The sequence below is a fragment of the Gymnodraco acuticeps genome, unplaced genomic scaffold, assembly GCF_902827175.1.
Source record: "Gymnodraco acuticeps unplaced genomic scaffold, fGymAcu1.1, whole genome shotgun sequence".
NCBI lineage: Eukaryota > Metazoa > Chordata > Actinopteri > Perciformes > Bathydraconidae > Gymnodraco > Gymnodraco acuticeps.
Genome location: NW_022992308.1, coordinates 1604413 through 1630749, shown reverse-complemented (window position 1 = coordinate 1630749; position 26337 = coordinate 1604413). Strand labels below are relative to the sequence as shown.

General features: G+C 39.9%; 1 protein-coding gene across 5 annotated transcripts in view; it reads left to right on the top strand.

The window, feature by feature from the left end:
- atp8a1 (ATPase phospholipid transporting 8A1) overlaps nt 1–26337 on the top strand; it is a 111458-nt gene that overhangs the window by 50055 nt on the left and 35066 nt on the right. For 3 of the 5 annotated variants that reach the window (XM_034208186.1, XM_034208185.1, XM_034208187.1), the window contains 12 exons: nt 1522–1566; nt 4515–4587; nt 9550–9655; nt 11118–11200; nt 12643–12692; nt 12964–13033; nt 13645–13729; nt 14484–14623; nt 16231–16369; nt 19085–19149; nt 23177–23349; nt 24969–25152. In XM_034208186.1, the coding sequence (XP_034064077.1) occupies nt 1522–1566; nt 4515–4587; nt 9550–9655; nt 11118–11200; nt 12643–12692; nt 12964–13033; nt 13645–13729; nt 14484–14623; nt 16231–16369; nt 19085–19149; nt 23177–23349; nt 24969–25152 (1213 nt within the window). The remainder of the gene's footprint in view (nt 1–1521; nt 1567–4514; nt 4588–9549; nt 9656–11117; nt 11201–12642; nt 12693–12963; nt 13034–13644; nt 13730–14483; nt 14624–16230; nt 16370–19084; nt 19150–23176; nt 23350–24968; nt 25153–26337) is intronic. The other 2 variants (XM_034208189.1, XM_034208188.1) reach the window with 1 other exon arrangement.

Below are 26337 nucleotides of genomic sequence, written 5' to 3'. Positions count from 1 at the left end.
AATCCAAGTAGAGATACCGTTTAGGTTAGAGTTTCGCAGAAGAGGGTTATTCGTTTGTCAGTTAATAAAGTTTATTGATTTGAAAAGAGTACTCAAGTGACAAACCTCAGACAAATATGTTTAGTTTTGGTAAATAAACCAAATGAAATCGATTCATTGGATGCAGTTGATTCTTATGTTTAATACTGTGCAGGCCGTACGCAGACTGATGGTTTTTTGGTGATTCACACAACCTAAATGTTGCCTTGCTGAAGGTACAGGAGTGAACAGGCTCACAGCATGAATCAAAGCGAGTTGGAATGAAAAGGAGAGCCGTAATGTTCAGCGGAGCACATCGCCTGCTCCGTCCACTCCTTACAGTTAACGAAACGCTGCACTGCAGTTAGTCTGCCAGAACAGAGATGTCAAAATAATGTGTTGCCTCATTTTAGAGCAGTGTGCACTCTGACCACATTTACTTTCAAACATGGCCTTTTTTTTATAGCAGCGTTATTGGTGGCCTTGACATTATACACAGTATTCTCACATTCATGCAGCTGTAGCTCCTGCTGTGAAGGGAAGAGGGAAGCTTACTATTCTACTATAATAGGATTTTTCCCAAATATTCATTCATTTCCTCTAGTTTATTCTGGCTGTTGTTTTGACATTTTTTACAGGAGTATTTTACACTTGGATAAAGTGAGGCTATTTTCTGAAATCTTATTTTAAAATACTGCATACAACCATGCTGCAAACTACATACTTAATCTGTTTGTACTTCATACTGCTTACTAAATTAATAATCAAGTCTGCCATAACCAGGAAACCATTCACAATGAAGTGAACTCGAGCCACATGGCGCATCTGTATCACGACTGCATGGATCAAGACCTTACCAGTTCCAGCTACCGTTGAATACAAACTTATGAGTAATTCACAGTTACCTCTTCCACTCAATTAAATACTTTCCAGTATTATTTTGAGGCAAACTTAAGTAATTAAATATTTTCTACGATAATCATGTTTTCTCTATTAAATGTTTCCTCTTAACTCTATCATCAAGTCACTGGTCACCATTTGTAAATATTCAATCTCTTTCAATCTATTAAAACTGTCTGCCTCCCAGTCCACTGTTGGATCATTTAGAAAGCTCATACTCTAATCTTGTATAAATTCAAAAACTCTTGCATACATAAAATTCACATACTATGCAGTCAGGATTCACTACATACGTCATACCTAGTCATGCCTCAATAATATGTAAGCGTGCGATTTGAAACTCAGCCTGTTTCCACCCGTTTCTAGTCTTTGTGCTAAGCTAACCAGTTCCTAGCATACAGACATGAGAGTATGTATAAATGGTTAGAGGGTCTGCTATTATCATTGATATCAAACTAACTACAACACCTCAGCCTGTCCTGGCATCTGACCACATCATTACACCTCCAACCCATAAACCACCCATAACCCAATCCCGGCGTGTGTTCATTCACACATGTTAACAATCGTCTTTGTCAACAAGCAAAATCTTTTCTCCAACAGCCACTTCCCTGAGGCTGAGGATGGTAGTTTTGCTGAGGACGACTGGTAAGATGAATGGGTGTATAATGAGTTGTATTCACTCCTGGTCTCTGTGATGTATAAGTGCTGCCTTGCCTTGTGGAACACGTGACGTTGAACACAATACCTCAATGTGTGTACCTCTTTGTGCTTTGAGTACACTTTGGACGTGTTGTATGTGCTCTTGATTCACTGTGTATATCTGTTGATGTGAAAGAACAAATGTTCCATACCAGTATATTTATATATATATATATGCTGTCGGTATGAGAATAAGTATTGAATTCTGAGTGGTTACATTTTGTGGCATCCTAACCGGCACCACATTTAGCAGGTACAAGTATTTGCAGGTTGTTGTGTTGAGGCTGAAGCTGTGCAGCACACTCTCCTTCTCAGTTAACATCAAACTAACTTTGAAGGTGGTAGCTACACTCCCACATATTCTCTCTCTTGCTCGTACAAACACACACATTCACACAGTCCTTTCTGAGATGCGTCTGCTACAGTGTGGAGATCTGCAGTAACAGCATGGGCGTGTCTCATCCATTCTGCATGGGGGATTGTGGCCTATTTGTAAATGCCTATTATAACAAATGTTGAATCTTGCTTCTTTAAAGGAAGTTGCCAACTTCCACGAAGGCATGTCTCTTTTTGCTGCTTTTTTATTCTCCCCGAAACAACTGTTAAATATATTAAAGGTTGCTGAGTTAAAGGCTTTATTTGTACTCAAAACACTTTAGGGACAAAGGAGAATTAGTGGTTTGTTGCTGGATGATAATTACAAAAAAAACAATCATTAATCATTCCAAGCAAACACTTTAATCTCGACACAGGTTAGTTGTAAATGTCTTTCTTCCAGGAAAGCACAACAGGTTTGATCAGCAACCATTCCCCGGCTGTTTACTGTGAACAGCCAGCACCCTTGTTCCCATAGTGATAGGACCTCTGTGTGCTGGCAGATAACCAATAGCTGACCGCTCTCCACATCGAGCTCCTCGCCTAAGAAATGTTATCAAGACAATCGACTTACTTAGCTACGCTCCTGCTGCAGAAGGAGAAAGCTTAGGGCCTCCTTCCCTGTACAAGGCTTAGACACAATAATAATGACTCCATAGATTTTCTGCCTGTCTGGTTTCACCTTTTTTTCCACATATCAAGGTATAGGGCTCTTTAAGGCTTTTAATCTTACTTAGATAGATAATAATCATTCAGGAATGTAACATGCTTTATTCAGAAAATATATTTCACAGTTTGTGATACAGAAAATATATCCTCCCTCAGTATATTTTTACAATACGCACGTGGAGCATAAATAAATGCAGACTTTAATTGCTGATTTCTTCTTGACATATTCTAATAAAGCATTAATAAAGTGTGATACATTTCCCTCTTCTCTAGTGAATCTACAAAGGTGTAACGCAAAATCGACTGCAGCCTTGTTGTTTATAGCGTTGCTGTGTTTTCCCTTTATTTCTTTCCTCTCAAACCTCTCGGCGGTTCAGTAGATAGAAGTATTACTGGCTGTTTGGCTCTTAGGGATCCGAACAGTGTATCCTGTGGGATTATAAAGACTTATGGTCGCTAATGGCAGCCTCGGTAACATTTCCATCAAGCCCCAGTGCCACGTACAAATCTGCTGTCTGCCTGAGCTATAGGACTCTTTTTTAGAATCATTAATCGAGCTGCTAGTTACAATTTACTGGAGAAAAAAACATATTTTTAATTTTTCAATGACAAATGTCTGCAACCCCAAATCTTGTTCCAGTTCAGCATGACTCTGTTTTTGATGAAAGATTGTGTCATATTTTCTTTTGCTTTATTCCTAATGGATTGAAAAATATTGAACTATTTTGCATCTTGCCAATAACACAAATCATTTCTGGAACAAATATGAGAGACTACTTTATTTCCAGTGATTTATTAGGATTTGACTTTGATTCCTGTATGAGTAATATGGTGTTTATTAGCTGCCACAAATTCAGCCTGCTGTGTTGTTGCCCTACTTTATAAATGAAGCAATGCCAGAGGAACTGCTTACAGTTCACAATTCCTCTTGCATTGTTTCATTTGTAAAGGAGGGGAACACCATTTATTATTCATGGGAATGACTGAAGGGAAAGCAAATGATATATTTAAAGAGGAACACAAATGACTGTGGATTCTTTTTGCATCGTGAAATAATAATGTCCCATTTCAGGATGATCTGCATCTGCCTGCATTGTACATCATGTGACTAAAACCCAGGGCGACCTGCATTTGCATTCTGTCTGCATTGATACTTTCCTCATCAAATGTCAATAATGTTGGCAGACAGTACTGGTCAACACCAGTTTGAGATCAGTATTGTGGTCTCATCTTGAGCTGAGATAATATTGGGATGATTAACAAATATTATTTAGTAACTATTTTCGATAAGCAGTAAATAGCTTCCATATTTTTTTCAGGAATTCCCTGGTTCCGGGTTTAGATTTGATGCTTTTCTTGTCATATAAGATAGTTTTGTTTCATGTTCGCCAGATGAAATTAACAATTGGACACGTCACATACAGCTGGAGATAGAAATTAGCAGACTTATCGACAATAACGATAGATGTTAGTTGCAGTTTAATCTTCAAGTTGTGGGCGAGAATACTGTGTGCTCTTGTTTGGCAGGCTGCACAGTGAGGACAACATCATTATAGAGCATTTGCTTAAAATGTGTTGGAAAAAAGTACCATACTCTATTGAGGTTCCAAAAGAAGGAACTCTAATGTCATGCCTATTATTGTACTCGGAAGAGACGTTAAATAGTTGGACTTTTCTTAAAAACGACCGTTGTCATAAGCATTGTTGATGTCAGAATGTGCCCTGACAACAGTGCAATTAAATGTGCTTTACTAATCTTGTATCACAGCAAGACGTTCCAGTTGGGTGTCAGAGTTATTAAGTATTCCAGTGTGTTCTGTTTTTTTGACTTTCCCGTCTCTTCTTTCCAGCCACAGCACCAACTCATCGGACGAGGAGGGATTTAATGACCCGAGCTTACTGGAAAACCTCCAAAGTAATCACGTAAGTAATGTCAAGGTTCCCCCCCCACCCGTGTGATGGCTGCTTCCTGTTTAGCACAAAACTAAGAAGGATTTTGTAATGGTGTGCGGTTGTATAAGGACATCTTGTGGACTTTAGTGCACTTGTCTTTATGGCATGCTTAATTTTCAAGTCACTTCTATCAAAATGACATGTTTGGACATATAAATTAACTCTTTAATATCTGTTCGATTAAAATCCAACTGAGGGGTAGATTACTATTTAATTAAAGGGCATTGTAAACACAGGCAGGTAAACAACCTAATTATTCTGACAGGATAAAGAGTTGCTTATTTGCTTATCCACTGTGGGGAACCGAACTGCTGCAGAGTGATTACATTAGTGTGAATGTATGAATATGAAGACTGCTCAAAAAGAACATGAGAAAATAAAATGTATAGCAGTTGTGTCTTTTGATTAAAACTGGGTACATGCATTAGAAATCCATCACAGGGCTTTAGCAGTAAAAGCCACCTGTGGTAATGAAATGGGTGAACACTGTGATTGATTGGCTGCTTGAGTCACTCAGCTGCAGAACAGCGTGGGGGAGGCAAAATGTCACATCTAATTACATACAGTAGCACCGCCCAGGGAAAGGAGTAATCCCACTGTGATGTTTGCTTTGTTATGACAGCGCAATCTCTCCACACATTGAGTTTGTCTGGGATCTGCTTTAGTTTCATATTGATAGCCCCGTGCACACTGCTAATTATACTGCATAACCAACCACTGTTTGGAAACAGCAGCCTCTCTAAATCCATCGTAATGATTTCTTCCTATTATTTATTTATTGTGCTGATGAAGATTTGATGATAGTGGTTGTCTGAATATTGTAGCACTTTGGTGAGTCATCGTTTTTTCCTTCTTCAAGTCACCTTCTATAAAGGCTTCTGTCCCGATGCTGTCATATAATATGAAATGTAATATGTGTGACTCAATAATGGCCCACTAATGAAGAAATAATACGCTTTATTGCAGAGAATAAGATACATTTCACTTGTGTTGCTGCTATAAATATGAAGCTACAGCCAGCAGCTGCTTAGCTTAGCATAACAACTGAAAACAGGAGGAAATAGAAATCTGGCTAAAGATTCTTTTGGTAACATATACAGAACGTAGAGTGAAATGTTGCATCAAACTCCTAAACAGTGTGCAAAAATACAGAAAAAATAAACTAGAGGGAATATAATAAAGTGAGCAAAATATATTCACAATAGTAGACATGGTTAAAAGTCATGGATTAAATTAAAGGTAATCTGAAAAGCACAGATACATTGGCTTTAGTGTATACATTTATGGAAGTATTCCATGTTGCCTACAGTCTAATATATACATGAAAGTCCTTGAGTGAATTGTCCTTCGAGAGAGTTTGCATTGCATTGTTTAAGGCTCTGAAAGCCTGTGGGAAGAAGCTCGTCCTCATTCTCTCAGTGTTTGAAATGTAACAGCACATCCATACTACATGAGGGTGGTGGGGGTCCTTATTACCCTCCTCGCTCTACTTATGCACCTCCTGTTGTTTACAGTAGGCTTTGCAGGGAGGGGAGCGCAGTGCGAAAAACGATAATTTCCGGGTTACATCCTGGTTTGCCGCAGTAACTTCCTAGAGTCTTTTCCTGGGATGACAGGACTCCAGAAAGTCAATGTTGCACTATTCTTTCATATCTACTTGAAAACGATAACACTATGACATAATCTACAACTTTCAAGCTACCAATGCTTCCCTCTCCCGTGTGTGCCACATAGATGCTTCACAAACTGATACATTTCATTTAACACCTTACGTTCTCACAGTTTCTCACACTTTGCCCTTATGGCCTTCAGCGTACATCCTACTTAAACATTACTAATCCTTATCATTATCAACCCTTTTGTGTTGCCGCAGGTAGGGCTGCTCGATTATGGCAAAAATCATAATCTCGATTATTTGGGTCAATAATTGTAATTGCGATTATTAAATGCGATTATTCATTGACTTTGAAAACATCCATTTATTGGAGGAAAACAATTTGAACAGTATGTTTTTAACAGTTGATTACCCTGAACTTTAAGTATAACTCAACTGAAAAACAAAAACAAAAAAAATGTATTTAAATTTTTTTTCGAAACATATTCCGATTACGTTGTTTTCGTAATCGTTGCAAGCCATAATCGTAATCGCGATTAAAATACGATTAATTGAGCAGCCCTAACCGCAGGCTATTCGTAGGAGTCTTGTTGATACAGTGTTGAGGGGGATGGAAGACTAGAGGAGAGGGGAATTAACAGTGCTGACAAAAATAAACATCCCCCTGGTGCTTTTCATGTTCTCTTGAGTCACTGGACATGTTCTCCGCCCGCAGAGCTCCAGCAGCTCCGTGGGTGTTTGTTTACTCGCTCGTTCGTCTGGCCCGGGTACTGTGCTTCATTTTCTCTTGACCCTTCAACTTTTTCCACACTGGCCACGTCTGAAGTGATGAGTGTCTGTCACTGTTATCCTGACACAGATTACCCAAGAGTCAGTGGGGGTGATGGCTGGCAGCACCGTATTAGCTGTCACTTCTAATTGTGCCATACAGTAAGAGCAACGCTCACAACGTGCCCTGCACTCTCTGCTGAGGTTATCTAGATAGCAATCATGTGTGTGTTACTGTTACTTGTGAGGACCCTAATGCGTTCCTCACACCATAACCCTAACCTTTGGGAAATATGTTAACTATTTTGTTTTGCTGAGTCAGGCGAGTTGATCAATACCACTCCTATTTGTGTCCGTTTAATGAAGCTGGAGACAGTTATGTTAGCTTCGCATTAGCAAATCAGGGGGAAACTTCAAATCTGACACTCAAAGGCTAAAACACAACATGTTTTAGGTTTACTAGAGTTTTATGGGCTGGACTATTTCTAAGCTCTGCACAATGACTGCCTGGAGTCTTGTTTTATTACATTGCATTTAGCTGACGCTTTTATCCAAAGCGACTTACAATAAGTGCGTTCGACCAACAAAATACAAACTTGAAGAAAACAGAATCATATAAGTACATCAGGTTTCATAGAGCAAAAACATTTCAAGTGCTACTCAACTGGCTTTAGGTAAGCCAGTCCTTTATTAGTATATAAGTGCTTTGTTAGGAATTCTACCCGTTAGCTCCTAGTTGATTCCCAAAAATGTGTAACTAAATGCCCTACCCAATCCTTAACATATAGTTTTAATCACAATTTACTTCTAACCTTCCCCTGAAACTTCAGACAGTGAAGAGGTCATGACTGGCCATAATGTGGTACTAAAAAAAAAATCTTATCCAGTCTTATGGCTCCTCGCAAAGATAGAAATATAAAACACACACACACACACACACACACACACACACACACACACACACACACACACACACACACACACACACACACACACACACACACACACACACACTGACATGTCCTTCAGAGGATACCTGTCAACCCAGACCAGATTAGCATGCTGCTAGAAAGCAGAGGGGCTCTCACAGCCACCTGGACTGTAATAGCCTCTGTGTGCTTTCCTTTACAGCCGGCCCTTTGATTTGCCCTCCCCCTCCATTCATTGTCTCCTTTGTTCCCATTAACAGACCTCTCATCAGAGTTGCCATGGCCAACAGAAAGAGCAAATGTAACAATACCATGTGCGTGTGTACACAGATCTTTTTTGAGAAGAGAGGAAAACAGCAGATGTTTTTGAGTAATGAGCAGTCAACAATACATAACATGGCATTTTTTTGTTGCATCTGCTGTAGAGTCTTTACGTCACCATTGGTTCATCTGGTGTTTATAATGTTGGTGAGCTAATAACATGAGCTTATCTTGCTATTGAACACATTTTTAACAACCTTCAGCAGCCTGATTACTGTTTGCTGTATGGTTCAAGCCCAGCGTAGCCCTGAAGCTAGCTGGTATCTGCCTCACTGACCAGAAGCTGGTGGTCCTCCAGCCTCAGACAGGAGCCTCAGCAGATGCCTGTCCGAGCCTTCCCCTGGGCTAGTTAGTCATATGTTTCCCCTCATTAATGTAAAATGCCCTCAGTGTATAGGTTAGGCCTTTTTTTCATTAACCAAAGCAAGTTTATATTGCATGCACATGCATGAGCAGATGTCTGTGTGTGGGATCCTTCTGGCTTGTTACCAGCAGTCATTAGTCTGGCCGAACCTTTACTACTGTGTTTCAAAAACTGACAAACCGGAAGATGGCTTTGAACAATTTGAGTTAATGGAAATTAAGACAGATCTTTAGTTTTAAGGTTATTTACTCCTGAATGAAAATACTGAATTTGTACCAGAGTGACAGGTTTGAAGTCGATCAGTTGAGCTTTTGGCATGATAGGCATGGAGAATACACTTTTGTTCACTGAAGTGATCTAATTGGTTTGATTCAAACAGTTGTTCATAGGTTATTCACTTGTCTCATTTGTTTTGCTGTTACCTCCCTTGCTAATATAAACTGTTTGGGATTTGTGGTACTTTAGTTTTTTAGTTTATATATTTTCTAAATGTTGTCAGTGGTTGCAAACCACACAAAGATACACAGTGTGCCTTCCCAGCCTGATGTACAACACTAATGATGACATTGCCTGTGTTATGGTCTGAAACAAGAGCTAGCTTTACATTTCCAGCACTTGTGGTTTGGCTCTCTGCAACATTACATGGAGATGTTAGTTAGTCTGAAAGTAAGTTCAACAGTATTTCCAAACAATTCCAAATGTTTGATTTGTGGATTACTTGATCTACTACATAGGTTGAACTGAACCCTCCTGATGTAGTAAACCCCATGCCACTAAAAGGTCTCAACAAATGCTAGGACTTTTACACAAATCTACAGTCCATACATACACAATAGGTTATGCAGGTTTATCAGTGCTCTCTCTTTCTACAGTATCTCTCTAAGTTGTTTTGTTAAAGAACATTAAAAGTCAAAGTGCCCTTTCTCTTTCTGTAGCCTACAGCTGCTGTCATCCTGGAGTTCATGACCATGATGGCCATCTGTCACACTGCAGTCCCCGAGCGCATCGATGGAAAAATCACCTACCAGGCCGCATCTCCAGGTAGATCACACCTCCAGAGCACAGCTAGTGGAATACAGCTTGACGATTCATATTTGCACACACTTTATCATTTGGGACTTTTCTTTGCAGAGACTTTTCAAGTGTTCATGACTAAAACTAGGTATTTTGATATGAAGCAGATAATCAGAATTACATTTTTAGATTTGAAGCTGAGAGCTTGTTAGTTACAATCATGCACAACTATTGCTAATAAAGCATTTAAAAAAACCAAGACTCACCACTTGCACTGCAGATTGTTCTCCATGTCATGATTAACTTTTCTTGCTGCTACAGTAGGTGGCTAAGTTAAAGGGAATCTACATGTCCATAAATTGCAATGCGTAAATTGCTTGCAGCTCTCTAATTGTGATTCAAGGTGCTTTCCATCAATGGTCATGTGTCTTTGATATGTTGAATTGTCCATCTAGTGACCTCTTTGTCTTTGCAAATGGATCAATCACTACAGCCTATGTGTAGTTCATAAAGCCTGTCTTCTAGCCATCAGTGCAGGAGAGCCAGGGGTTGCATTAGAAAATCAAATATCCTGTTTACAGAAAGCATGGTGTGTGTCACTTTGATTCTTCGAGCCTCACTTTGATCCCTCAGTCTCTCTCACATGCAGGGATGACACATCTTCCACTTTAACGTGTTTCCTTTCCACAAAACCATTGGTGTTTGAGAAGGTGGAATAACAACTGAAACTCTACATAGTGGTGCTTTCGTGTTTTACGAGAATGACTGCAGGTTAAAGCATTTGCACAATGACTTCACCACTTAGACACAGTGGTTGCCCCTAGCAGCACTTTGTACATTTCCTTAAAATTAGTACCTTCCTAATGAAGTCTGAAATTGTCAGTATGCTTTAAGGCTCAGATCTTTGATCCAAATGTAAACAAAGAAGGTATTCTCATGGGAAACAATAAAAAAGACAGCCTCTGAAGCTTATGTTATTGCCACATTGATTGACACGCCTTTCAGTATATTATCAAACACAACTCAATAAAAAAAGTTTACTAATGTTTCTGGCTACATCAGTGCATTAGTGGGCAAAAATATTGATTGATTAAAAGGGCATTACAATAACCGCACAAAGCACTGCTGATTCTCTATCTAACATTTTGCTCTTGATAAGAGAGATGACTTTTTTTTGCCTGATTGCTTAAAACAATCATGGTCTTATGGAGCTTTGGGGTTTGGGGTAGAGCGGGAATAGCTGCAAAGACAAGGGTGGTTAAGTGAACTGTAAAAAACAAGCAGAAATCTTTTTTCTCGCCCTGCAGCATCCTCATGCAAGCTGGTCCACAGCTCTGTCACTGCCCTCATTGTAGACATGTTTTGAGACTTCTAGTTATATTTGTGAAATGTATACATGGTTATTATTTCCAATGTTCAAATTCCAGGTTATCTTGAGACAGTTGTGTGTGTTTATCTGAAACATTGTGGGTTTCTTTTTGCTTTAAAGATGAAGGAGCACTGGTGAGAGCAGCACAAACCCTTGGCTTTGTGTTTTCTGGTCGAACCCCAGACAGCGTGATTGTGCAAATGGTAAGTTGGGCACTACAAGTTGAATGAAAGGCATGCAAGCTATTGTACTGATGGATGACTCCACTTCATCTTTAATATGAGTATCATGACCCTGTAGTATGACCTCAAACAGAAACAGAGACTATATGACTCTGATAAATGTGTGACACTAATGACAAGGGTATTTGCTGAATGCAAGTAAAAATACATTTTAGGTACTTGCTTTATACTTCAAGCTTTTTTCTGTCATTGATGGATAATTCTTTCCACAAATGTCATTTCTTTACCAGTTCATAAGCTGTGAAATAAGCATAATGTTCAGACATAAAACACAGGAGAGACAAACATTAGGATGTGCCCTGCTTAACAATAGAGCTTTAGTTTTGACATTTGCTTATGATTATTTATCAAAGGACTATTATAAAAGTATACACTTGTAGAAGTTGCACATCACCAAGTTGTAGTACAGATGACCCCCAGTAAAAAGTCAATTGTTTTTACACTTGCACTTTTGTAAGGGTTCTTCGAACCAGACATTACTTTCATTTTTCTTATGATAAGCCTTTTCTTATGATAGATCTAGGCTAGCTCTTTCCCCGTTTTCCGGTCTTTATGCTAAGCTAAGCTAACCGTCTGCTGCTCCATCTACATGAGATCTGATAAGAGAAAGCTTTATTGATCTTTCAGAGGGGAAATTCAGTTGTTGCAGCAGCACAGTAATAGCAGAGATAACAAAGAGAGTTAAATAAATAATTAATATGGAGTCTTTAAACACATCACGTACGAATTCAAACAAGAACATTAGTGACATTTATAGAAGCAGTTTTACATACATGCTTATAAACCACAATGCACATGAAACTAATTTAACATGAAGTTGTAGTGTCCCTGGACAGTTACTTAAATATTTCTCTTGGAATTTGTTTTTATTTTGTTCATACATTTAAAAAAACAGTCTTTAAAAAATGAAAATGGAAAATGCTGAACATTACATTTGATTACATCCTGAGCTGCTGCTGCTGCTGCGTGCGTCCTCTCCAGAGATCCGGTCACTCACCCTGCTGTTTCCTTAATTGGCTAACCTGATGATTGCACTCAAAGAGGCAGAGGCAGAAAGGCCAAGGCAATTTTCAAATGATTTGTTCTTCTGTTGAGAACATCTTGTCTCTAAGATGTTTGTCCAACTTAATCTTTATTAGGCCTTCTTAAGCTCTCAGCATCTATTCAATCACTCCGTCTTGTACTTCGCGGTCTCTACAACTGAGGAAGTTAATTTAATTTGACCTTGTTATTCTGCCTCCATCGGCCCAGTGCATGCAGCTGATAAACACATTTAAGGTATAATTAAGGCTGATTTGAGGAGAGTGCCTTGCGCAACTTCAGATGAGTTGCCTCATAGGAAGATTGAGGATGAGAAGTGGCCTATTTTTCAGTATGTTAACACGTCTTTCTCTTGGATTCAGCCCGGGACAGAGGAGAAGTATGAACTCCTTCATGTGCTGGAGTTTACAAGGTAAACTACTGATAACAGCTATATTATTTTCAAAGGTGTAAAATGTATGATCCTTGAAGAAGATCAGAGTTCATCATCTTCCTTTTGCTCGAATGATTTCTACTAATTAATAGTGTGACCTTAGTGTGATTTCTATATTCAGCAGACATTTGCTCGCTCAAACCGTACGTGATAATTTGCTATAGTGGCTGTAACACCCTATAATGCGATTCCATTGCTTTCTCTCATTAACCCACCCTTCTTCTCCCTTTCTCGCCTTTTTCTCTCACAGCACGAGGAAGAGGATGTCAGTCATCATGCGCACTCCTTCTGGGAAGATCCGCCTCTACTGCAAAGGAGCTGTGAGTGTCTGTCTCTCTCCATGGCAACGCATGACAGTCCATCACCATTACTGCGCACACACACACACACACTCTCACACCAACCCTAGTGTCGAAGGCTCAGAAGCATAAAGCTAGATCACCATATTTCACACATGGGTATCTCTGCGAAATAAAGATTATACAAACATTTACAGGAAGGTGCTCGGCTACTAGCAAATATCCGACCAGCCTTATCCCTCATTTGTACAAATACATTCAGTATAACTTCATTTTTGGTGCAATTTACATTTTAGGGTAATACGTTGCTCTATATTCTGTTATGAGTTAGTCTCGTAAATGATTTTTAATGTTATTAAAAACCATTCCTAGCAGAATAGTTGATCCATTTCAGGATCCAGATACATTTGTCGAGTATTGATTCATCCCCCTGTTCCCCCACAGCTTTTTAAGCGCATGATTATTTCAGTATTAAAAGCTTTTTCAAGCAAATCTGATTAGGAGATGAAAGGGCAACTGAGAACAGAGAGAGCTGGATTCTAGCTGAAACACACATGTGTGCTTTAGTCCAGGAGGTTCCTTTCCTTCCACTCGGGGTGTCAATAACCAATGAGTGTGTGTTTCCCCTTCAGGACACCGTGATCTATGACCGCCTGGCAGACAGCTCGAGGTACAAAGAGATCACATTGAAGCACCTGGAACAGTTTGCTACTGAGGGTGAGTGGACTCACATCGCCCCCTGTCTGCCAAAAGTTAAACACCATAGGATGCTTCAAATCTACTGTATATGCTTCTGTTTTTCTCCCTTATTATCACCACTGGACCATCAGCTGCGACAATAGAAGTTGTTTCCATAGAGCCTATCCTCCTATGTCATTACTGTTTGAAATCCTACATGAGTATGTTGAAGCTGTGTTAAACGTACGCAGTGGAGCTGAAAGAAACTGCATCAGACACTCCTTTTTGTTCTGTGTTCATACTGCCCCCTTGTGAGACACCAGCAAAATGATGTCATTGGGAATATTTGATGTCGGCTAAAAATAGCCTTCAGGACATAGTGTGAAGATCTTCAGTAACTGTTATTTTGAGAGGCTTGAATAAGATATGACTTCCTTTCTTTCTGGCAAAAACAATGACTCATGAATAAGCACATATCTGTTATATGCATTGAACATAGAATGTAGATATGAACAAAGATATTTGAATTTCATGTATTTATCTGAATATAATCTGGTTATTTATATATATTGTGTTAGCTGTTGAGTTAGGTCATGCTAAAAATAGTTTTAAATGTAGTATTTATTGTATAGAGGGGCTTAAAAAGTACAGATTAGAGATCACCAACAATTGAAATGCACAGATCTATCTGAAATACATATATGTAGAGTTTAATCTGGTCAACAAATCTCCGTTTTATAATGTAAAGTCATGACATTTACTCAGGTGTATTGAGTCTGTTTTCCTCTTACAGGACTGCGCACTCTGTGCTTTGCGGTGGCAGACGTCAGTGAGTCGTCCTATCAGCATTGGCTGGAGATCTTACACCGAGCCGGCACCTCCCTGCAGAACAGAGCCCTGAAGCTGGAGGAGAGCTACGAGCTGATAGAGAAGGTTTGTGTGGTGTCAGTTCCTGATGCCATGGCTTCCTGCTATGTTCACTGAACTAATCCCGGCATCCTGCTTTTTCTTGTTCTGGTTTGCATACAAAACACATTTTTGATTGGCTTCAGTTCATCTTAAGAAAGATATGACTAGCTATTGGGGTCAGTGCAATCACACGTGGAATAGTGGAAGAAAACATTTTAAAAGATCGGGTTCACCAGCAGGTGGAATTTGTTTTCTGTGAGGTGGGTCTTTGTGGAAGCGCTGGTCAACACAGGAAGCCACAGTCGTTAATCAACCACTTGGCACGTTCCTCATGACCGCTCCTGCCTGCCCAAAACAAATGGAGCTAATCAATCATGAAAAAAATATAAAGGCTTTCAGAGAGGAAAATGTAATGTGCATTATTTGCTTAATGTGTCACTGATGCTGCCAGGGTTTAGGGTTCATGGCCTTCCATATTTAGAAATGCATACAGTAACGCCACAAGGGGGCACAATGGAGTTGCAGTGAAATGTAAAAGATAAAACACTCTGCAGTTTAAAGTCATCTGAAGTTGCTCCTTCATCATCTCATAAACAAAATGCTTGTTCAGCCTGGATAGGAACTAGTTAGTGATAGAAAACATGACTTTTCTTCGTTATTGATTAAACTGAGAGAACTATGCTTTATTATTACCTAATCCTTCAATTAAATATAATTATGAATTATTATTATTGATGGTTGTCACTAATATAAATTGGTATAATAATCATATTTACTATTTCCTACCCTCATATTATTACAGTTCCTTAGTAAGTAAGACTTTGAAGGAAACGTTTCTCATGAACCTTTCTGATTTCTTCAAGCTTAAATCGATTATTTCTGCCAACTTCCAGCAACTGGACAGACTCTTTCTAGGAAGACCATCAGACGGCCATCTGATACAAGTTGCTACACTGCAGCCTCAGTTAGCAAAGTTAAACTTATTTTCTTAAAACACAATGCCAGATTGTTATGGTCCCACCCTGGTTTTCGGGTTGAAATCCAAGTTCTTCATAAGCCACAAAGAGTGCCTTTTTAAAAACAACCATAGGAACAAGAGAATAACTCACATCAAACACGCAAATGAGGTCTCATCAGCTTTAGTCGTGTTCTTCCTCAGGCAATGTTTTCCGTGCTCAGTGGTTCAAAAATGATTATAGAGGACAGAGCTACAGATGTACAGGCAGCACGGCTCAGGTCACAACTTAAAGAGCTTCCCCTGCCTTTCCTCTGCCGCTGGCTCCTGTCTCCCCTCCACCCCTGGGTCTCGTCAAATCTTTGGCCCATATGAGCCCACAACCAGCCCCACATAACCACGAGGTCCCTGGGAAAAACACCAACAGTTTTTTGTGGGTGTTTTTTGTGAGGGAGAAATCGGGCACAGTAACCAAAACCGTTTAAGCCCGTGGTGGTTTTCCTGGGTGATAAACAAGAGCAGCTGATGAAGGGGAAAACATGCCTGAATGAGTGACACGATCCGGGCGCACATGTTTCTCTGACACATGACGATCTAAAGGCCTTTCCTCCGTTTTCACTGGTGCTGGCTTTTTTTATCGACTTTTTTTCTGTTTCTCTACTCATTTCTGGTGTAGAACCTGCAGCTGCTCGGGGCCACCGCCATCGAAGACAAGCTCCAGGATAAAGTGCCAGAAACCATCGAGACTCTGATGAAGGCGGACATCAAGATCTGGATCCTGACGGGGGACAAACAGGAAACAGCTATTAACATTGGTGAGAGTCACACGCACTGCCGTCAAGTTGAGAGACTCACTAGATGACATGATATCTGGACTTTTAGACACCAGTTTGGGTCAAGAGCCAAGAACAGTAGATGCTACATTTCCCATAATACAACTAAAATGTTTAATAATTTGACTCCTGGCTCCGAAATGCCCACTTCTCTCAAACCTCCCATCTGCAGTTGGCAACGCAGGTTTTCTGTTAGAAAAAAGAAATCTCAAAGCTAAACGAAAAAGACAAATATAAACTGACTTCCATGTATTGGTATAGTGCATTTAACACTGTCTGCACACACTTGCTTTCATTAATAAGTCTGCATCATGACATGCACTGCTTGTGTACTTGGTCTCGAACCAAATGGAAAAACCCCCGGTGAACCTGATACGTGTTGTGATAGATTGCATGCCAGCTTCTTACAGGTAGTCCAGTCAGCCCCCTGTGTCATTCTTCACCCGGCGAGACAAACTACTGACAAGCTGAATGCTTCTCTGTCACACATATCTAGCAAAAGCATCTGTCGCAGAATGCTAGATGATGTATGAGCTTACTGCACCAACCTGAAATAAATAACATGCATATGTACACAGGGAGGCAGCTCTCACGTATCTGGCTCCCCCAGAGGGTTTTAGCCCTGCAGATGTTATCGGAAAGTTTAGTCTCCTTAATGGTGTTGCCGCTCTTAGATGTGCTTGATTCACAAGCACATTGAACACAGCCAATATTTGAACACAGAGTCCAGATAAATAGATACGAAAAGTACCTCCGTTGTGGCTCTACCTACCTACCACTGTGGCCTGCCTGAATCAGCCCTTTGTGCCCACCGTGCCCAGATGTGCGGGAGCTATGCAGAAGCACATGCTCGCTGGAAGTATTTTTACAGGACCGCCATTTGACTAAGTTGCTCTGTAAAACCTCAGCTCAATATTGACTTTGTTTTTACTATTTTCCTCACTGAAAGACGATCCCCATTGCCAGGGTTAATGGTGCACGTTTTGCCACATTTAACTGGTGAATTTGGCCCATCACATTTAGATTATTCTACATTTCAAGGTGGCCCGAACCACCCAAATGTCACTCTTGGCACAGAATATTTGGCTCACATGCAGTTGAGTTTAATACTTTTACTAATAAAATGATATTGAAAGAATGCCTGTTTTTTTTAAGGCTGTAAAGACTGTCATGCTTCAGTTTGCCCCTAATCCTGAACTGTCATTAAATAATATACAACTACTCCGGCTCAGTGGCTCCGGGGAAAGAGCCATGTTTTCTCTGAAGCTGCGAGTTGTTTGTTAGTGGGATTTAAATGTACTTAATTCTTAGGAAAGGTCAGAACCAGAATTTGGTGAAAGGAAAGTGCCCGTACTCGGCTTGTCGGGAAACACTACACAATTTTATGAAGCTGTCACAAATAAAAAGCACAAAAAGAAATGCTTAAATGATATTACATTTGGCAAGAGGATGCATCATCCCTGGCAGAAAGACACACCCCTTATTTCCTACACAAATATACCTTCTCACCTATTTCACCATGAGCATTCCTTCTTTGAAGTTCTTCCTCTCAAAATGAAGATTTCCCTCTGTTACTAAACCTTTTGTCTTTAATTTAGACAAATTAAAGACAACTTTTAAGTTATCTGTGACCGGAGTGTCCCTGTTACACATTCCTCAAGTCCTGTGGGAGCAGTGTTTAGTTCCGCTGAGATGGAGAAAGGCTAGGAATTCAACTTTCTCTGGTGAAATTAAAAAGGGCAGTCAAATGATCTTAAGGTAAACACATTAAGCGGAAGGGCTGTGGCAGGAACTGACGAGGGGGAAGGGAGTAGAGGCAGTGTTGAGATGGGGAGACATTTTTCCTCACATTGTCACATTTTTGGACGTTTGCCCCTTTGCACTTAAGAAAACAATCTGCCAGACCCTGACCCGGTTTGGTTTTGACTCTTGTGGTGCAACCCTCTCATTTCCTCATGCAAGGCCCCCTCTGTGAATACTGTGTGTTTTTGTGTTTTCTGCATAATCTTATCTCAGTTACACTGACAGAAAATGCCACCCATGTATTCACAAAACATGGGCTTTGTGGTAACTGCCTTAGAGAAACGAAAATCCCCTTCCAGACAGAAGCAAAGTGTTGAAGCCCACAAATATGTGTGTGGTTATGCCACAGATGGCAACCTTTTCATAGCCAAGGGTCTAAACTGAAGGCTTCACTCATGGTTGGAGAAACATTTCTGTTTTCCCCGATCGGAGGCTCCCTCTACCACCTTGCTGCTGACCCAGAGCATCTGTCCCGGGCAAGAGCTGAAGGAGCGCTCCCCAGGGAGCCATGCTGGGTAACTCCGAGTTGTAACTGCCTATTAAAACAGGAAACTGACAAACTCTTGTAAACCAAACTCATTAGTCATGTCCTGAGACACTGGCTTTGAGCTGTAACATTTTAATTGGTGTCCCTTAAAACGTTTTGCAACGTACTGTTTTGTCCTTTATTTCTTTGATTTAGATCATTTGTCTGTCTTTTTATGTATTCAATCAGTGTGTGTGCAAGGGGTTTTGGCCCCGATCAGTAAAGTTAGCAACCTCAAAGGAGTAATAGAATTCGATGTAGTTATTGAATTCATTTAAAGTATTTCCTGCCTACTTGCGTGCTTACTTTCCAGTCCTTTCAACTTTTCTAAACTGGCTTCTTTCCTGTTTTTCTTTATTTCTTTATAGGACATTCCTGCAGACTACTGACCAAGAACATGGGCATGCTTGTGGTCAATGAAGACACTCTTGATGTGAGTATTTATTCAATGTATTGCTGACAAAACCAAAAACCACACCAACCAAGCGAAACAAAGCTCACAATTATTTTCCAAAATGTTTTACTAGGACTTTTGCCTCTTCTTATCCACACATCACAAACCGTTTCTCTTGGGTCAGTCATGCAATCGATCAATTTCAATGCTAAAACAATGTAACCTAATTGTCATTCGCCTCATGCCTGCATCTTTCAGCATTTTCAGAACAGCTGACTATAAATAAAAACACCATCATCTAGATAAATGATTCCCAGACATATCTATTAACTCTTTGAATCTGCAATTCACATCTGTGTTTGCTAATTCAACAACAAAGGTGCTTCAGAGGCCAAGACTCAAATCAATACAACTTTCATTTAAGAGTTATTCATATTTTGACATATTTAATCAGATTCTAACAGTATTTTTGAATATATTTGATATGACTGATTTACAATGTAGCACATATTATATGACTACTGTATTTGTAGTAGTTTGGAAGTTGCGATCTTTAGCGTTGAATGATGATGTCAGAAGGATGTGCTTCAGTATAACAATCCCCTGATCTCATCGCCCACTCCCTGTGAAAAAGCTGTCTCAAACCCTGAAGGGACGAGACCACAGGGAGCCTCCCACTCTCACAGCCAACACACATCCCAAAACTGCTTTTACCATATTTAAGACCCCCAGCAGAGAAGTCTGTTGACCCCCCGGCAGGAGAGCCTTGTCTGTTGTTTCTGAGATTGAAAAGGGCAAGTCTCTGCACCTCGAGCGGGAGGAAGCTAAGCAGAGGAGCCGCAGATGGACGAGAAACTCGACTGGGTTTAGTTTGTCGGGCAAGAGAGGGGGGAACGCTGAGAAGAAGTGGCTGAAGGAGGGGAAAGCAGCAGGGGGGCGTTTGGGGGGGCGATGACGGACGGCCTTCACTCTGTCAGCCAGTCGTTAAGCGTGATAAATGAAGTTTAGGTAGAAATTTGGGCTCGGTGCATTCATGAGGCATGCAGACTTTGAAATGTCAGCTCTCATTCTCCTGTGGTTGAACAGATGCTTACACAAGGCAGTTTGTTAGAAAGCTCTCCTCCAGCACTGAGGAGCCACAGAGGAGCAGGAAGCAGGGCTGTAATTCTCTGTGCTCTTGTGCTGTGAAAGAGAGTCATTGCAGCATGTCTTCCCTCTTCGTTGTGTTTATAGATGCTTATCAAAGGCTGGACAAAGTTTAAGTCATGTGCTGTAATAAATCTCACTAGAAAATGCAATTCCCGTAGTGAAACTTAGTCTCAAAGGTACGGTTATATCATTTCGAATAGCTCTGTCTTCCAGTCAGCCTCTTTAATAATGTGGAGAGCTAACAGCGCTTGTTGAGTGTTTATCTATTAATCTTTATGAAACACAGTCACATATTATTTACATTTTCGTATGTTTTTGTATGTGTTTAACTTGTATACAAATAATGAAAACAGGCTGCTGGGGAATTCTGGTTTGGAAAATGATGATTTACAGCCTAAATACTCACTTACTGTGGTGAGCTGTAGTTCAGCAAAGTAACAAAAAAGTACATGTCAACACATTTGTAACTGAGGTCGACGGTCTCTTTTGTGGGTGGCTCGAGAAGTCTAATAAAGATGAGGACATTACATCCATACAAATGCCCAGATTCCACATCATGAGTGTCACGTCCTGTAGGCTAAATCACAAGTGTATATATCAACAATAGAGCTCAGTCTTAATGGGAAGCTCTTGTGGATTTCTGAATGGACAGCACAAACCCAATCTAAAGCCAAACACTAGCTAGTCACATAGGCAAAACTGCTCATTATAGCCATAACAAAGAGGCTTTAGGAGGAGACATGTAGCATTAGTGCTAACATTCCTCGGTGGACATTAGAGAGTAAATGGCCATCCTACTTGAGGAAATGGTAAACTTTGCTTATCGCATGTGATTAATAGTATGTGCTCTGAGCAAAGTGTGATCTTCCTCCTACATATGGTATACACACATACACACACACACACACACACACACACACACACACACACACACACACACACACACACACACACACACACACACACACACACACACACACACACACAGACACACACACACAGAGATGTCTCTTAAAAGCATCATGTAAAGATGGAGATATTTACATTTTTTGCTTTGCGATGGAATATAGATATCAGAGCTTGAATTGTACACACACACACACACGCGCGCGCGCACACACACACACACACACACACTCACTGCTCTCCGTCCCTCTCAGACCCCAACAGGGTTGGTTAAGTCCTCGCAGCTGCTTTCTGCTTGTATCCTCTTGCTCAGTTTCTCTCCTCTGTTAATCCATCATCTCTTTCTGTGCGTGTCTCTCACTCTGCTTCTCTCGCTTTGTGTAACGTAAAGCCTGTCTCCAAATATTTCCTTTAAGCTGGGGTTTCAGAGTTTTGTTATGCCAAGCCAATGTTGCCTGGTCCCTGTGGTACAATCGGACTGCTCTGACATATCTGACCTCAACACCTCAAAATTGGCAGAGACAAACAATGATACAATGCAGGATATCAAACCTAATAATGACATGCAGATGCTCAAACAGCTGTAATCATTAATGTCGGCCATTTGCATTACTGAAGGAGGAGGGGGGTCCAGCATGTCATATTAGGTTTGATATCCTGACCTGCATTGTATCATTGTTTGTTTCTGCCAATTTTGAGTCATTTAACTGTGTACACCTGTAAACCATTACAGATAGCCTTCCATTGCAAGAAGGGGCCTCTGTTATATGTTTGTACTTATGAAGCCAGGTTATTTCTGAAAATATTTGTTACTTAATAAACATATTAAATAAAAACATTTCATGCATAGAGCTGCAGCGATTATTCAAATAATCGATAAGTCAATCTACAGAAAAATAAACTCCAACTATTTTGGATTTGTTCTTAATTGTTAAAGTACATTTTTATTTAAAGGAAGGATTTTCTCCAGCTGCTCAAATATGAAGATGTCCTGTTTTTCTTGAAAATCGTAATATTTTGCTCTGACAAAACAAGACATTTACGTTCATCACCTTGGAGCTGAGATTTCATATTTCCTTACCTTCTGACATTTTAATGACCAAGCAATAATCAGGAAAATAATCTTCAAGTTATTCGAAACACACTTGTCCCTCAGAAAATGGTTGCACACAGAAATAGTTTTTTCGTTATGGCTTCACCATCTGTGGTGAAAATGATTGAATGATGAATACAATGATGATCTCACCCTTGCATCCATCCACTCCACATGCCTCCATCCAACAGGACAGTAACTCCTCTTGTCAGTCTCATATTTACGGCTTTTCACCATCACTCATCATCATAGCTGTATATACTGTATAAGCAAACCTGATCCATTCTCAGAACTGGTCTGTGTTATCGCCTCATGGAGAAGGTCTGAGTGTAATAAGCATGGGAAACATAATAAATATCAAACATTTCTAGAGCAGCTGTCCCGCAGCAGTTTGCGATTAGCAAGAAATATATTGAACTCTAATGTGAAAGAGAACGAGGTGAATATTTCCTATTTGATGATGAATGCCACTAGTAACTGAGGTGAAACAAGCATTGGAGGAACTTTAGAGAGGAATACATTTGTTGCATGTCCCACTACAGCAGATCAAATCTTCTACAATATAACAGCAATGCGTTTTACTGTGGTTCAGTATCAATCATTCTCATCCTCTAGGCTTCTCATATCTTGGATTAACAGTCATCATGTGTCAATCAAAAACAAGAAAATACAACTAACTAACAAAAACATTCAATGGTTTTACAAGTTTATTTTACATGTTCTTATACTCCAGAAATCATCTCAATTTCAACAAATATTATGAATCTGTTATGCAGCCTTGATGCCAGACCAATATTATAACAATTGTATAATATATTATAATATATAATACATCTCTTCTCTTCTTGCAAGTCTAACACAGAAGGCTTTAAATTATGATGACTTATTACACTAGTTAAAACTTTTTCCATCACACAGAGAACGAGGGAAACGCTGAGCCACCACTGTGGAGTCCTGGGAGATGCCCTCTACAAGGAGAACGACTTTGCTCTCATTATTGACGGGACGACTCTGAAATACGCGCTCACATTCGGAGTGCGACAGTACTTCCTGGACCTCGCCCTGTCCTGTAAAGCTGTCATTTGCTGCAGGTAAGATTTATTCTTTAAACAATAAAATGAACCAGAGACAATAAACTCTTCTGACCAAAATGAAAAACGATGTTCCTGCTACAAAGACTTTATGTACCCAATCTGTTTCTGCAACTTAAATAAACTACACAAAATGTGTGTTTAAGTATCACACTACTGTACACTACTCACAAGGAGAAGTCATTGTCAAGTGTCCACTTTCAAGCAGCACATCAAAAAACATGTATGTAGAGATTGAACATTCTTAAATGTTCCACTTTACGATGTCATAAAATGTTCAGACCGATAGCCCCAGACCCACAGATTTTATTATAGTATTAAATGAAGACAACTGCTCACAAATAAGAAGCAGAAAGTAAGTCTTTATTTTTTGTACCTTTTTTGCTTAAAATGCATTAAATTCAGATTTTGTGGTTAATCTGTAAAGTATTATGTCTTTGCCACAAAGGTCGATTGGTCGGTGAGTATTTTATGGCAGCAGTTTAAAAAGTGTGTTGGTTATAAATTTAAATGGCAACTTTCAACTTTATGCAGGTACACTGTTGAACTGCCCAGGCCACATAAATAATAGGAAGTACTTAAGTACTTAAGCAACCATGACGGCGTCTGAGGCCAGAAATCAGCACCGCGTTTTCAGAACAACAGCAAACCTTATGACTCCGTACATTGCATCAACATTTGTATTGACTTCCCCCCCTACCCCTACCTGCCTTTGCCTTGTGCACACTCTGTGGGCACCGAGAGACACCACGGGATGAATGAAGCCTCTTAAACCACGGAAAAGATAAACATTAACAATTTCACAGCTTAAGACAGACATGCAGTTTACGACATCATCTCTGGAGAATACCCCTGAACCTCTGGTGCTCTGAGAGGAAGCTGTATGGAAGAATACAGACTTTGCAGTCAGTGAGGACTCGAAGTCAAGGTTGAAGCCTCATAAATGAAGAGTTATAAATTATTTCCAAACCATCACCTTATAATTGGCTCTACTTAATGGACTCAGAAGGAAAGGTCTTTCAGGCTCTCTTAGAGGAAGGAGAAACAGCAGCAGACGGGAGGAATGCATCCCCCCAAAATATAAAGAAATATTATTTTAAATAGCAGTGCACGGTTCCCCAAACTGTCCTTTTTATGCCACTTTTATTTTTTGTACATTACCTCTAAAAAGGTATTCATCTTCTTTGGAGTTGTTGTATTGTACTATGACACTATAAAGTAGTCTTTGTTTACACTGAGGACTTAAAATAATTACTTGAACTAACTGATCCTTGAGTGTAATATGTTAAGAAATAAGTACAGGGCTAAACTCAAGAAACAGTTCATTTATTTTAATGTTCGCTATAATAGGGATAGAAAAACAGCAGATTCAAACAGGCTTCTCATCGGTACCCAGGCATCTGCTCGTTTGTAATGATCAAATAAATATTACGCACAAAATGCTTATTCTTAAAGTGTTCACACAGTTAGACATGACTGTATGCACATCTCGGCCGACAATTATACAACGTTTTTTCAAACACCAATCTCAAGAATGCCACATTAATAGCTCCATCTGAAAACATTTCAAAATACCCATTGTTTAAAACTTTGTGGAATACTGTTCTTTTTTTTTACAGAGTATCTCCTCTTCAGAAGTCCGAGGTGGTGGAGATGGTAAAGAAACAGGTGAAGGTGATCACGCTGGCCATCGGTGACGGTGCTAACGACGTTGGAATGATTCAGACGGCTCATGTCGGCGTAGGAATCTCAGGCAACGAGGGTCTGCAAGCCGCAAACTCCTCCGACTACTCTATTGCCCAGGTGAGTTTAGGGAGAAAACACACAAATATGAACTATGTCGTTTCCTCATTTGTAGTGGGAGATGGAAGATATATGCATTTCAAATGGGAACATAACAAGTTATTGTTTATATTTAAAATGAAAAAGATATGTGACAGCTTTGTGTAACTTTGACTACCAATAGGATGGCTTCAGGCGATCAGAGAGGGTCAGAGATAACCATGCCACTCAATGTCTCGTCATTTCTTTGATTACTGCAAAAATGTATTCAGACTAGATTAACAGAAGACAATTTTCAATATGTAAATAGCTAAACAGTGCTGGATACACTTGTGAAACTTTTATTTGTAAGTAATTAAGCAGTGCCAGCAAAGCTTCAAGTATGCTTAGTATGCAGCTAAGTATGCTCAGTATGTAGGCAAGTATAAACATCATATAGAAAATAGCAAAAGATAAGATTTCAGACTCTTGCAGTTTTAAAACATGAATGTAAACTTAAGCTGCAGGGGCATGCCCTCAATTTGCAGCAGTCAATTGAAACCAGTGCCAATTTCTATCTCCCAATACTCCCAATAGATTCTGTCTGTCATTGTCTTCTCAAGTATAACACGTGTAACTGATAGCTTGGCACATTGTTCTGGGTAACAATAGGTCAAATGTCTGCTAGGGCATTAGCTTATACAGTGAAGAAGTAACACCTGTAAAACAAGCATCTGGTGACACCCAACTCCCAACCCAACCACACAGAAACAGATCCCAGCAAAATGTTGCTCAAATACATGCTTTTATCCTCATAACCAGTTTCTCTGAAACTCTGCAAAGATATGTGATACCCGTAAGCAACAAGAGCCTGGTTTCTCCACCGCACGCCACATCATGTTTCTATTATAGCACGAGACTATGGGATACCAAATGTTGACTAAAACACAGAACGCTCTCTGTGCTTCAGCACGCAATTACCATTCGAGAGACTCGGGTTTGTCTTAAGTGCCCTCTTCAATGGGCATGACATGTAAAAGTGCATGTCTTCCAAAGATAGGTGGCCTCTTATAATCCATTTAGCTTGTTTACCAGCATGTAATTAAATTACACCTCCAGACATCCAATGGTGTTTTCAATATATTGGCGTAACGATACAATAACTTTAATTTGCAGACTTCAAACTGAAATAAATTCTTTGAAGTTCTATTCCTGTACATGGTTTAT